At 42.7% G+C, this 13,577-nt stretch overlaps 1 protein-coding gene across 2 annotated transcripts; it reads right to left on the bottom strand.

Annotated features, from left to right (window-relative positions):
• Positions 1–391: 391 nt before the first annotated feature.
• On the bottom strand, positions 392–9,869 carry LOC147615259 (histone-lysine N-methyltransferase ASHH3-like). 2 transcript variants are annotated; one of them, XM_086779333.1, is made up of 16 exons: positions 9,648–9,869; positions 8,738–9,302; positions 8,266–8,598; positions 6,757–6,904; positions 6,560–6,671; positions 6,334–6,433; positions 6,125–6,203; positions 5,843–6,014; positions 5,097–5,177; positions 4,813–5,008; positions 4,661–4,718; positions 4,487–4,574; positions 1,296–1,347; positions 1,101–1,181; positions 956–1,005; positions 392–846 (listed from the first exon to the last, which is right to left on the bottom strand). In XM_086779333.1, the coding sequence occupies exons 2-16, from the start codon at positions 8,945–8,947 to the stop codon at positions 819–821; spliced, it is 1,788 nt and encodes a 595-aa protein (XP_086635459.1). In that variant the 5' UTR covers positions 8,948–9,302; positions 9,648–9,869; the 3' UTR covers positions 392–818. The 2 variants fall into 2 exon arrangements, with proteins under 2 accessions (XP_086635459.1, XP_086635460.1); XM_086779334.1 differs by lacking the exons at positions 392–846; positions 956–1,005; positions 1,101–1,181; positions 1,296–1,347; positions 9,648–9,869 and adding an exon at positions 1,918–2,143 and having other exon boundaries at positions 8,738–9,084.
• Between the last annotated feature and the right edge of the window lie 3,708 nt (positions 9,870–13,577).

The raw sequence follows: 13,577 nt of genomic DNA on the forward strand, positions 1-13,577 counted from the left end.
ATATATATGTATATTACATATTAACCATGGACAACCAACTCACAAGGAGAGGAGAGAAAAAAGAAATGCTGGATTTCTAAAAAATAAGATAAATAATCCCCATCGATTTGACCCTTTGTATTCCGTCTTCCATTCTTGATTTGACCCTTTGTATTCTGACGTCCATTCTTGTCTTTTGTTTCTTAATGTCTTTTACATACTGCAACAACGCGCGGGTTGAGTACTAATATATATACATGTATATATATATACACACACATATATGCACTGATGTACACCCTTGAGTGGGTATCACAATGTGCTTTTGCTTCACAAGATGTCCACAACATGCAAAACGGATTGGATGGGCACTCTTGGGTTTTGAATAGACTAAAGAAAGCAGTACTATGTATCAAGAAAGACCTATGCAAATTTTATTAAGCCTAGTTGTACAAGTAAATGATGACAATATGGCATTAATGGTGCCAGTCCCTAGAATCTGTTTTGAATCAAGTATTGGCAGGATACAAAAGGGCATGCGTACATGGCAAGCGGTTCTTTTCTGTCTTTCCAATTTCTGTGTGCGTAAAAAACTTGAAATGAATCAGTGTGCTACAGAAGAAAACTTCACTGCACTCCTAGAATCCATGGTATGTAACAGTTCTTGTGCTAATCTCTCTCTCTCTCTCTCTCTCTCTCTCTCTCTCTCATAGGCTCCTAAAAAACCAATAATGTTAAACTGAGTTAGTGGGAAGCCTCGATCTTCTATTATACAGCGTTCTTTGTTCTAGATAAATGAATGCTGTTTTCCCACTGCATTGGTGTTGGTTATTTTGAAGTCATCTCCCCACTGATGCAGGAGTAAAGCTGCCAGAAATTTCAGATCAAACCATCAAACATAGGCAGCATTTAACACAAATCTTGTATTTCACCCACTAATCCGTGGACAAAAATCCAGCAGAACTCTGGAAATTACCTCTCTTCGGAAGCGTAAGCATCCATCGAATCGTCTGGCCTTCTCTTCCGCTGACCAAGTTTACACAATTCAGCAAGTTTGAATGAAAAGTTTGCACACAGAACAGTTCTCAACAACCATATGCCATCTTCTCTTTAGTGCATACCAGTGGTAAAACAGGTTTTTCCAGTTCCCATGTCTCCTTGTCCATGTGAAGAACCTCCAAATCACCATCGTCATATTCAATCTGAATCACCATTGCAAAGCATAGTCGTTATATATATATATATATATATATATATATATAGTAAGAACAGCTTAAGAAAAATGGAACCATAGTCCATAGGTCATAGGAATGGACCTTATGTGTCCCCTCGAGGTTGTCAAACTCAATGATCTTACCACTGTAAAACCTGTTACAAAATATGCTTCCCAATGATTACTTTTATATCTGGCAAGTTTTATACATAAGCGTTATTTCTAATAATGCACTGCAGATGTACCACATAGTAAGGCTGCTGATCATCTCCTGCCTGGAATCGAGCTATTTTGAGCATATGCAGCCTCTACCATGGTAATCCTAAGTAGTGCACCCAGCTAATGCTGTCCTCCCAATGTCCTCTACCCAGGATTGAATCCCACAAGGCCGCATTGGGCAGCTGCTTCAAAGGCACTTCCATAACTCATACTGCCCTCTTGGGTGCTCCATAACTATGAGATCGCTGGGAGATCGCAGAGATCCTCCTGTGTGGGCAGAGCAAGTGGCCCCCCAGCACCACCAAAAAGACTAGGGAAGGTAGGCCATTCATTATAGAGACCATTTCACCCAGAAAGGGATGCCCGATTGCGGTGTCCAACCCCCCCTCCTCATGCTGCACGTAGCACACCACCTCCACCCCTCACCGCCCGTCTTTGCCCTTGTGTTCAACCCTCTCTCCTGCCCTGCTTACATCATCCGCCTCTTACCGCCCGCCTCTGCACTTGCCTCATGGGTCCACACCTGCTCTGCCCTGTGCGGCCCTGTTCACTCCCTTCCGCCCCTGGTGGGCAGCCGCCTCCACCTTTTCATTCTTCAGTCCAGCCTGTGGGCAGCTCTAACTCTCAGTCCAGCCTGCTTCCGCCGCCTCCTCATCCACCTTCCCCTCTGCCTGCCTGTCGCACCCAGCATTTTTGTAGCCTTTCCTCTCACGGAAGACGTAAGATGAGGAGCTGAAACAGTTTCTCAGGGGGTTAGATACGAACATCAGGTTTCCCGTTCGCAAATTCAAGCCTCAGTCTTATGACTGAGTTTTAACTCTAGCACAAAATCAAGAGATGATGCTCAACGGAGATGAGAGGTCCAGACCAGTCCCAAACCCCAGCAGCAGTAGCAATCTTCATCCCACCCAGGTAAGGGTACTCAGAACAGTAAAGACAGTAAGGACAATAAGTCTCAAAGCACCAAGAAAACCACAAGGGCTATGCCTTAAAAAAATGCCTGAGGGAATTATAGGAGGTTATCCCCAACCAGAGCAACAAAAGCAGTACCAGACAAAGAATCATTGTTTTTTATGTCCTCAAGTAGGCCATGGTAAGAGGGATTGCACTAAGTTATTACAGGCTTATAAAGCCTCCAAAGCATCCTCCTCTACCGTAGCCGCTACATCCACCCCTCCATCTTCAAACACGAATGCCGCACAGTTGTTACCCTCTTTGAATCTAGTACCCCCCCTAGTGGAATTTGATGATAAGCAAGAGTGCGACATTGAAGGGCAGACAAAAGCTCTCATCTGTGCTTATGGCATAGCCAAGGGACAACAATTTTATTGTCCTATTTGGGGCAGCTTAGACGATGCCATCTCTGAGTTGGCTAAAACGATGAGTTGCACATTAGCGTGTCATAATTTAGTCATGGCAGGTTTACACCTGGTCTCCTCACACACAGCACTCATAAAGCTCAACAATCTGAGTTCAATGTTCAAAAGGCCATGTTCAAGCGAGATTTCATAGTCTCACCGGTGTGACATGATTCTCAGCATCTAGTGGTTCCGAAAGCATGCGCCCATTCCTGATCAACGACAGGACACCTTCACTATTGTTGACGGTTTACCTGAGCATATCATAATCCGCGGGGATAGGAGCATCCAAGGAATCCCCTCTGAATCCCTCTCATTTCACATGTACAATTGTTGACGTTTTACCTCAGCCCATCATAATCTGCGGGGATAGAAGCATCGAAGGAATCCCTCTCATTTCACATGTACAAGCCTAGAGAGCTCTCAGAAAAGGAGCTGAGTATGCATTATTTTATGTCCGCACCCAACAGTCTACTGTTCAACCAACAACCCCCTTAGAAAGAAAGTTGGCAAGTCTCCTTCCAAAGTTCCAATCATGTTTAGGGACAATCTCCCACCAAAGTCCCACCTCTCGCCTTGAGGATCATCGCATTGAGTTGGTCCCTGAGACAAAGCCTCCCAGTAAGTTTCCCTAACGCCTTTCTAAGGCATTAGAGGGCAAACTGAAACAACAAATATCTTAGTTACTTTGGGCCGGATTCATGCACCCATCCTACTCGCCGTTCACTGCACCCATCTCTGCGAAAGAAAGATAAGACTGCGCGTTTATGTATGGATTACAAGGCACTCAACAAGTTCACAATCAAGAATAAGTTCCCAATGCCCCACATCGAGTACATTCTAGAGCGTCTTAATGGTGCTAAATATTTTTCCAAAATAGACCTCAAGAGTGGCTATCATTAGGTCCGACATTTCAAAAATGGCTTTTCAGCATCATGAAGCAACGGTTAAAGCAAGTGGGCAAGCGTTGTCCCAAGCTTTCACTTCGAAGTTTCGGCCCGCTCCCTATTGTAAAGAAGCTCAGTGATGTCTCTATGAAGTTGAAGTTACCAGTTGGACTATACATGATGTCTTCCATGTCTCATGGTTAAAGCCGTATGTTGGACCATCATTACAAGAGGTTCCAAATGAGCAACAGCCTGAAGTGGTTGATGAATTAGAAGTCATTGAGCCCGAGGAGATTCTCCTCCATAAGTGGAAGCATAGTTTCGGTCGCAGAATCCGAGATTCATATACAAAGTTCAATTCTCCACTCCGCCTTCCCAAACTACCTGGCCTGTTGCTTTGTCCCGGAGAGCAACAAAATGCTCATCAAACGAGGCACTCACGAAGCCGTTTGGTTGGACGAGGATTTCTTCCAGGAGTTCCCACTGAACCATGCACCCTGGCAAGAACAGCCAGGAACCACGAGACATGCTAGTAACCTGAGGGTTGACAAACCAGATCAATAACTGCCGCATGGCCCAGAAAGCAAATAAGAGGCCGATCTTGCATGGCAACTGATCCCTAGAAAGAGAAGACAGCAGAGACTAACACAAGTCTTTGTTTCCATTGTGCAGATCCAGTTGGGATCAGTTTGGAGCAAACGTATGCACGAGCTTTGTTTGACATCACATTATGCTACAGCCTAGAAGAACAAGATACAGCTTCCCAGGCAAAAAAAAAAGGGGTATGACTGAAAAAAAAAAAAAAAGGCAAGGCCCATGAATAGCCGTACTTTTGATCAAGAGGCCACCATATTCGAACTCGAAGCCCCACACAAGTATTCGCGGAGGACCTCTCCCTTGCTGTTGAACAGACTATGGCTGTATAACACCACAAGAAAAGCTTCAATAAATCAGCACTACTGCTTAATCGAAACTGTGGAGCTTTCAATTAGCAAACATGTTACCTCCAGAATCACTGATTGTACGAAACTTGGGCTTCCTTTGACGGAAAAACTGATCAATCTACAAGAAAAAGTAGATATATGACATTACAATTTTTTTCAACCCTTTCAATAACAATTAGGAACACAACATAAACAAGAAGCATAAGACTCACAGAGTTGTAGCCACGTTCCACGCCAAAACCACACAGCTTCGATGTTTTGATCGGCCTCGACATAAGAACCTCCCTTGCAACTATCTGTAAGGCCACAGTGGCAGAAATCTTTTGCTTACTCGGTTTGCGTCCAAGTTTGCCTCGACATGCTGAGGCACCACAGAAACAGTCCTGCTCTTGGCCGAATGGGATGAATCTGTTCACCCCCCACAAAAAAAAAATGCCACACAAGTTAGCAGAGGCCCATCATTCATGTTATCAGACAATGTGCTTAAATATCTTACTGGTAATCATATGAGATGGCTTCACCCTCTGGTATATCGGAGATTGCAAATACGCCAATCCTTGTTTCCTCGTCAATCTGCCTGATTGACAGATACATAAGTGTTACAAAAAAAAAAAATCGAAGCATAGAATCTCATTGCACCCCCACTTGTATATCAAGAAAATGATCACCAACAAAATATTATTATACCTAAAATTTTGGAGGGAAATCACTTTTTAAAAAGCTACATTTTCAGCCATGATGCAGCATCACCACATCCTAAATCATAACCAGTAGTTTTCCTTGTAATGAATTCCCTCTTCAGAATAATAAAAGGTCTTGTTTTTTAGGGCAATGGCAACTCTCACACACAAAAGAAGAAAATCGATTTTGAGAGAGAGAGAGTGAGAAGTACTTGCACGTACAAGTACAAGAGACACTGGGGCAATGGAAGCTCTCACACACAAAAGAGAAGAGGGCAAAATCGACAGGGAGAAGTTCTTGCACGTACAAGTACAAGTACCTTTGGAATTAGTGCATGTTCACATGCAGCATTACATATAGCCATATACCCTCAATGAACACCATGCACACACAACACCTCAGAAGCTGCAATATTGCCTCAACCTTCACGATTTGCAGTACACAAGAGGCAGCAGCACATGGAAAAGACAAGACTCGGAAGCTCACATGGCACAAAATGTTGTTCCTAGTAACACACAATCCGGGAAGAAAAACGAGAAGAAAAAAGAGCTCATCTCTTACCATTTTTGAAGTTGGGTGTTGGGACAGCAGCTGTGATTGATGAATCGCGACACGTTGCCCTTTAGCGTCGCGTCAATCACCATCTCGCGATTGATTTCGCACATGTAGAAGTTGCTCTCGCCGCGCTCTTTCATACCCCACAATCTCTCCTCGCACGCTTTATCATCAATGACTGCGCATCAGCACAACAGCAGAGCCCCACGCCCATTTCAAACATTAGGGTACTGTCCATCTTCACCTACAAATCCTTCGCAACGACAAAGCGTAATTTAGAGCAATCACCTTCACCAACATATTCAATCAGGAAGTCTCCCGCTTTGATTTGCTCAGCTGCTATTAGACCCCATCCGCATTTCTCTGTCTAGAAAACGGTATGACGTCTTGCAGATTAGCACCAGAAAATTGCCATAATCAGAAAACGGCATACTTCTTTGCAGATTAGCAGCAGACATGTGAAACCCAACTTGAATTGAAGCTTAACCTTTGATCACCTTTGTGAGCTGCAACTTCCGTCCAGGCCGCTTTTGGAATGGAAGATTCATACACGAAGCTCCGCATCCGCAACTGGAGGAGCAACTGTATTGCAGCATGCTGGTGAACACATTCACTCGTTTCAAATATGATGCCAATATTAATTATAAAAACATGGATGCAGACAAACTTTACTTGCCAAGAATGTGGCAAACAGCCAATTCGTATTTAGCATATCCTCATTACCTGCAAATGCATTCTCGTTCACACGATTCCCTTGTGCCGCCTGCACGTGCACATGCACATTGCATGTACTCGTCTTCCGGGCGCCTCTTTGGCTTCTTCACTAAATAGATGTCTGAATAAAAATCAAGGCAGTAAACAACAACCTGCCTTAAAGCTACAAGCACAAATGTATGTATGTATGTATGTATCAGGGATACTGCGCCGTATATGAACAAACGGTTGAGGCCTCCTCTTTAGTTTCCTTGCAAAATCGTGAAACACACGTGGAATTTCAAATTCGCAAAAATGGTCAAGGACCGGTAACGTTTGGAAAATACAGGCCGGATTCTGGATTCTCTTGGCATCCTGAAAAGGCCATGAGCAAATCAAATCGATCAAGGCATGAACAACACAAGCATATCGAAATGCACATGCACATACATATTACAAACACTTGAAATATACATATAAACATACATACAGATCACGCCTACATGCAGACATACATACAGAACATATATATACATACATGCCTGTATGTACATACAAACAGATCATATGCATACATACATACCTGTATGTACATACAAACAGATCATATGCATACATGAATTTATACATACCTACAGATCAAGACTACGCGCAGACATACATACAGAACATATATATACATACATGCCTGTATGTACATACAAACAGATCATATGCATACATACATACCTGTATGTACATACAAACAGATCATATGCATACATGAATTTATACATACCTACAGATCAAGACTACGCGTACTTACATGCATACAACCCAATCTCTTCACAAAATCTGCTATTACACTTTTCCACTCCCATGGAATGTTTGTCGCTCCCAGCACAGCCACAATTTGGGAGCTCACTTCAACCAATTTCCACACAGGTTGCCCAGCAGAGTTAGATCATGCACAGGCACCCCTCAGGGAAGGAAATGGGACCAAAGCTTAAAGTTGGTGATGCATGAGATACTGTAATAACAACGCTCATTTGTCTCCTTGCAGAGATTTAGTGTGGACGCTCATTTGTCTCCTTGCAGAGATCTAGTGTGGTGTGCAGACAAGCTTAAATTGAAGACAGCATAGTAGGCTGGGTGCAATGAAATCAACAAAAAAGAACAGGCCAAGGATGAGGGCATAAAAGGCAAAAACATGCCCGTTGACGATAGAAGAACATCTCCAAAAGACTGTCAGATTAAGCACGCCTCAATGCAACAAAACTGAAGAAACAAAAACACAAGGATGCCCTTGCCTAGCGCACCAGGCTTACCAAATGGCTGGTTGTGTAGGGATGCTGGATTTGAGATGACAATGCAGAAGATGATCGAAGCCACACCAACAACTAACAGTTCGAAGTGAATGCCACACAGGCAATCCTAGTACAAATAAGAAAGGAAGACACTCCAACACAGCTAAGGCAAAAAAGAGTAGAAAGGGAGAAGGGGAAGAAGCCCAACAGGGTAGTGGTACTAGGCAGATTAGAGAGTTTCAAACCTCAAAGAAGAGAGCAAACTCTAAGTCTTTTTTCCTTCACTTTGCCACTCGTAAGAGTCCTTTAATGATCTAGCTTTGTCTATCCTCTCCTCACACACACAAGGATAGCAATAAACAATACAGATAGGGAAAGAAACATCTGGTCAAAATAAATACTCAATTGACTCCTCTGCTAAAACTGAGGGGATAAGGAGGCACTGCATACTTTCCGTTGGCGTTTCCAAGAATCATGATGTTTCCAGCAAATCATGTAGCCAGGAATGTCTTCTAGCAACCGTGAGCCATTAGGACAGCAATTCTCATGGTAAGCCATCGGACACTCGAGGCATCGGAACAGCTTCTGTTGGCCACTGTTTTTTCTGCTCTGACAAGCATCACATATGTGCTGAGGACAGAATAGACCTGTTTTAGATTGGGGCGCTCTTCCCCAGCTCACTGTACACTGTTGATGGTAGAACTTTTTGCAGGTTTTGTGCAGGCACTTCGACATGGCCTCATCATTAGCATTGCCAGATTGCTTGCATTCAAAACACCACACCTATGTTGAGGACAACAGGAAAATTTTAGTTAATGGATATGTATTATGTGTAAGACATCTGCATAATTTGGTTGACTGGCAACACAAGAAAGGACCTTCTATTGGGTATCCATCATGTATTAACGTCTTAGAAACACACCTTATTGTCTTTGCAGTCTTTGCATAACCACGGATCCTCCTCGGGCAAGCTGCTGAGATTCAAACAGTGCAGGTGAAAGCCCTTCCCACACTGCTCACAACAGATCAGCTCTCCAAAATCTTGGCAAACTGTGCATATGTAAGAGAAACCATCATCTTCTAGGATACCCGACCACTCTTTTGAAACCATACTGCTGACTCCACAGACCATGGTGGCGGTCACACAATGGGTGCTCAATGCCAGGAGATAAAAGGCAGTTCCTTCTTTGCTTTTCTCACCATGGGGTTTGCATGCTGTGTCGTGTAGAATTTAACCAGAGCGGCATGAGCTGAAGAGTGTCTGTTATCCTAAATGGATGCAGGAAGCGCCCTGTTAATCTTCAAGAAGTGGTTACTGTGGAGAATCCCCCCGCCTACTTGGTTTTTCACAAGAGAGGAAGAAACAGAGCCTGCCCAAATGAAAAAGAGAGCGCCTACGAGCTCAAGAGAGGCCTACATGTCCCATCTCTTGCTTCTCCAAGCTTTATGTCACCTTGACAAGCTGCCTCGCAGTTGCTAAGTACAATCTGCAGAGAGAAAGAAAATTTGGCTGAGAGACTTCACCCTTCTTAAATTGCACAGCAATTCTCTGCTATAGATTTGGAGTTTCTCAACTGCTCCGCTACAAATTACAGTTTCCAATACTCTGTTATAAATTAGGATTAATGATACCACACTATGGAGTAGGGATTCCAAGGATTCCAATCCTCTGCAAGAAATAAGGGTTTCCAAAACCCAGCTATAAAATCAGGATTTACGGTATAGATTAGACTTTGCTAAAATTCTACGTCCAGATTACAAATCTGGGAGAATACAAAGAACCAAAGACTGTGCAGAAAATGCCGGAAGTGGAGAAGGGGAAAGGCATGTACCAGTGTCGAGCAGCTCCTTAATCTGTGAAAGAATCGGAAAAGCTGCAGTAGGAGAAGGAGGGGCGGCCTTCTGGTCGAACAATTGGACTGTCTTTTCTTTTCTGAACGACTTTGCCAGGACAGAAGAGGGGAAGTTTGAAGGGATAAGAGGCGGGAGCGCAGCTGGGGCTCAGCAGGAGAAGAGGCAGGGAGAGAGAGAGAGAGAGAGAGAGAGAGAGAGAGAAAAGTGAACGTTGCACATTTCAGACAACATCATTCACACTTGTCCCTCACAAATTTGGGCGGGCGGACGCCGGCTGGCGTGGATTCAAAGAAAAGTGAGAATGACGTGGACGTGGTTGTCACACTCCCTAAATCCTGTTAGAAATACAACTTTTTTTCTTTTTAAAAAAAAAGTTCAACCTTTTTTTATTGAAAAAATTAACCGGTTTTATAACTAAAATTCCTAATTTTTGAATCTTTAAATTCAAGGCTAACCAAAATTACAACTTATAACTAAAATTCCTAATTTTGAATCTTTAAATTCAAGGCTAACCAAAATTACAACTGGTTTCTCTCAATTTGAGCCGTGAAAATTACACTTTCTTGCACTGCTCCCAATGTTTAGTGGGACACTCACAAGGTGTTAATGGATCGAGTAAATGCACAAGTACATGAAGTGCAACATGTAGAGGCTTAAGATATGGCAAAAATGGGATGCATAAAGATTGATCAATGGTGCTTAATGGATGTCATGAAAAAGCAATATGCGCCACTAGTCTCTCTAAAGTTTGTAGTGGCAACTTGAAGAATGTGCTTTGAAAAGCCAAATGATCATACTTTGGATGGGAAAAGATTTGACACTTTATGATTATGTAGAACACCCTGCCACCATTCATCCTAAAATCAGTGCTCGAAAAAAACTATTTTCTCAAAAATTGGAAAACCTTCATATATAAAATTAATAAATTATCAATGAAGAGTTTTTTTTAAAGGTATTTGTACTAAATTCCCTCAAATTTTGCAAGTATTGGCACCTTCAAGCTATAAATTTGCACCTATTTTTTAAAATTTGAAGGTGATATTACACTAAACCCAGGTTTTTTTCGAGCACTGCCTGAAATGTGCCTCCTCATGTAAGAAGGCCAAGAACAAGCTTGGAGGGCCTGTAACTTTCTTATTTGAGGGCTGAAAGGAGAAACCAATACACTTGCTACAACTGAGATTCTATGATAACAGACACTCAATCTAAAGAGCAATTCTTATCTACAGAGGGAATGCCATAAAGATATGGACCTCTACATTGGGAAAGACCTTACTCTAAAACAACAAACCAAATAAAGAAAGCTGCATGAACGATGCTAGAAACTAAATACCCTTTCCTCTTCCTCTCCGTGCTCTTCCACACCCCACTTGGATCTCTATCATTGCATACACAGATGTGAGCCTATGGGACTAAGCAAACGCTACATATATATGTTTGGAACTACAAGCGATAACCATGGATTATCTACTAATATCTAACCGAGCTAATGCCCCCCCCCTCCACATGGTGCCATCCTTTGGAGCTTTAGGTTTGTCAGCCGCATGCCTGGCGTTACGTCATCTCCCCACCAACATTAAGCATGCAACCGGCGTGTCCGTGCTTGGTTCTGCCACCTAAGGCCACTGTGCACCCGTAGACATTAAACATGTAGGCATTCGTGCCGCCTAACACAACCTGCCCACATTAACCATGTAGGCCACCCTCCATTGCTCTCTGCCTTGCCTCCCTCTCTGCGTTCCTGTTTGTTCCCTTCCCTCACTGCGTTTGCTCTCTCATCGCTGCGTTTGAGGCTCTCTCTCTCTCTCTCTCTCTCTCTCTCTCTCTCTCTCTCTCTCTCTCTCTCTCTCTCTCTCTCTCTCTCTCTCTCTCTCTCTCTCTCTCTCTCGTGCAAGTGGAGGTTCATTCTCTCTCTCTCTCGCTCGCTCTCTCCCTCCCTGACACTCTTTGCGTGTGTGTGTGTGTGTGTGTGTGTGTAGGTGTCTCCAGGTGTTCTCTTTGGGGGGCTTCATCATCGTCATCTTCCACGCTTCTCTCTGGGGTGGTCGCCTCTATCATCTTCCCGACCTGCTTGCACAGGTCAGCCTCATCATCGCTTTTTTAAGTTTTTAAAATTTTTAATGTGTGTCGTGTGTGTGTGTGTGTGTGTTTGAGAGAGCGTTTTTTTTATTTTTTGGTGAAAGTTTTTTTAAATGTGCGTGGAGCCTTGTGTGTGTGTGTGTGTGTGTGTGTGTTTGAGAGAGAGTTTTTTTTATTTTTTGGTGAAAGTTTTTTTTTAATGTGTGCGGGCCATGTCTGTTTTGAGAGAGAGCTTTTTTAATGTGCGTAGGCCATGTGAGTATTTTTAACGTGCACGCTGTGTGTGTGTGCGCACCCACCCAGTGTGTGTATATGTGTGTGTGTGTGTGTGTGAGAGAGAGAGAGAGAGAGAGCTTTTTTAAATATTAATATAATATAATGTGCGCAGGCCATGTGTGTGTGTGTGTATGTGTGTGGGTGTGTGCATGTGCGTGCGTGCATGTGTGTGTGTGTGTGTGTGTGTGTGTGTGTGTGTGTGTGAGAGAGAGAGAGAGAGAGAGAGAGAGAGAGAGAGAGAGAGAGAGAGAGAGAGAGAGAGAGAAAGAGTGTGTGTGTGTGTACATACATACATCTTGCCGTGTGTGTGTGTGTGTGTGTGTGTGTGTGAGAGAGAGAGAGAGAGAGAGAGAGAGAGATTCATTACTAATTGATAAAATGAATGTGTGTGTGTGTGAGTGTGTGTGTGTGTGTGTGTGTGTGTGTGTGTGTTCGAGTGTGAGTTTTTAAATTTTTGGTGAAAGTATTTTTTAATGTATGCAGGCCATGTGTGTGTGTGTGTGCGTGTGATTGTGTGTGTGTGTGTGTGTGTTTGAGAGAGTTTTTTAAAAATTTTAATGTTAATGTTAAAGTTTTTAAAATTGTAAGTATTTTTAATGTGCACCGTGTGTGTATATGTGTGTGTGTTTGTTTTTTAAAATGTCTTAAGTATTTTTTATGTGCGTGCCGTGTGTGTGTGTGTGTGTGTGGGTGTGTGTGTGTGACACACACACAGAGATAGATACATAGAGAGAGAGAGAGAGAGAGAGAGAGAGAGAGAGAGGAGATTGGTTTCATTGTGTGTGTGTGTGTGTGTATTTGAGATAGCTTTTTTATTGAAGGTGGAATTTTTTAAACTGTTTTAATAATTTGAATAGTAAGCAAGTGGGTTCCGCGCGCGCGCGTGTGTGTGTGTGTGTGTGTGTGTGAGAGAGAGAGAGAGAGAGAGAGAGAGAGAGAGAGAGAGAGATTGCATTCATTGTGTGTGTGTGTGTGTGTGTGTGTGTGTGTGTTTGAGAGAGTCTTTTTATTGAAGGTGATTTTTTAATGTTTAATAATTTAAATAGAAAGTGTGTGGGTTGCGCGCGCGCGTGTGTGTGTGTGTGTTTGTGTGTGTGTGTGTGTGAGAGAGAGAGAGAGAGAGAGAGAGAGAGAGAGAGAAAGGTATTAACGTCGGTAGAATGTAACACGAGGGTATATACGACCAACGAGAGAGAGAGAGAGAGAGAGAGAGAGAGAGAGAGAGAGAGAGTGTGTGTGTGTGTGTGTGTGATTACATTTTATTATTTCTTCTTACTTCTTACTTTTTTAAGTATGATGTTTAATATTATTAGTAAGTGTGGTCTTTTAATTTCTTCTTGCTTTGTTTAAATATATGATGTTTATGTGCTTTAAGTTTGTGTGTGTAATATTTTTTGGGAGTTATAATGTACATGAGATTGACCATTGTAGTAGGTTATATGTGTGTGTGTGATAGAGAGAGATATAGAAAGAGTGAGAGAGAGTGATTGTTTTACTTTTTTAAGTATGATGTTTAATATTATTACTAAGAGCGGTCTTTTAATTTCTTCTTG

This window comes from Cibotium barometz, chromosome 40 (genome assembly GCF_041138505.1).
Source record: "Cibotium barometz isolate CiBa-2024 chromosome 40, ASM4113850v1, whole genome shotgun sequence".
Classification (NCBI taxonomy): domain Eukaryota; kingdom Viridiplantae; phylum Streptophyta; class Polypodiopsida; order Cyatheales; family Cibotiaceae; genus Cibotium; species Cibotium barometz.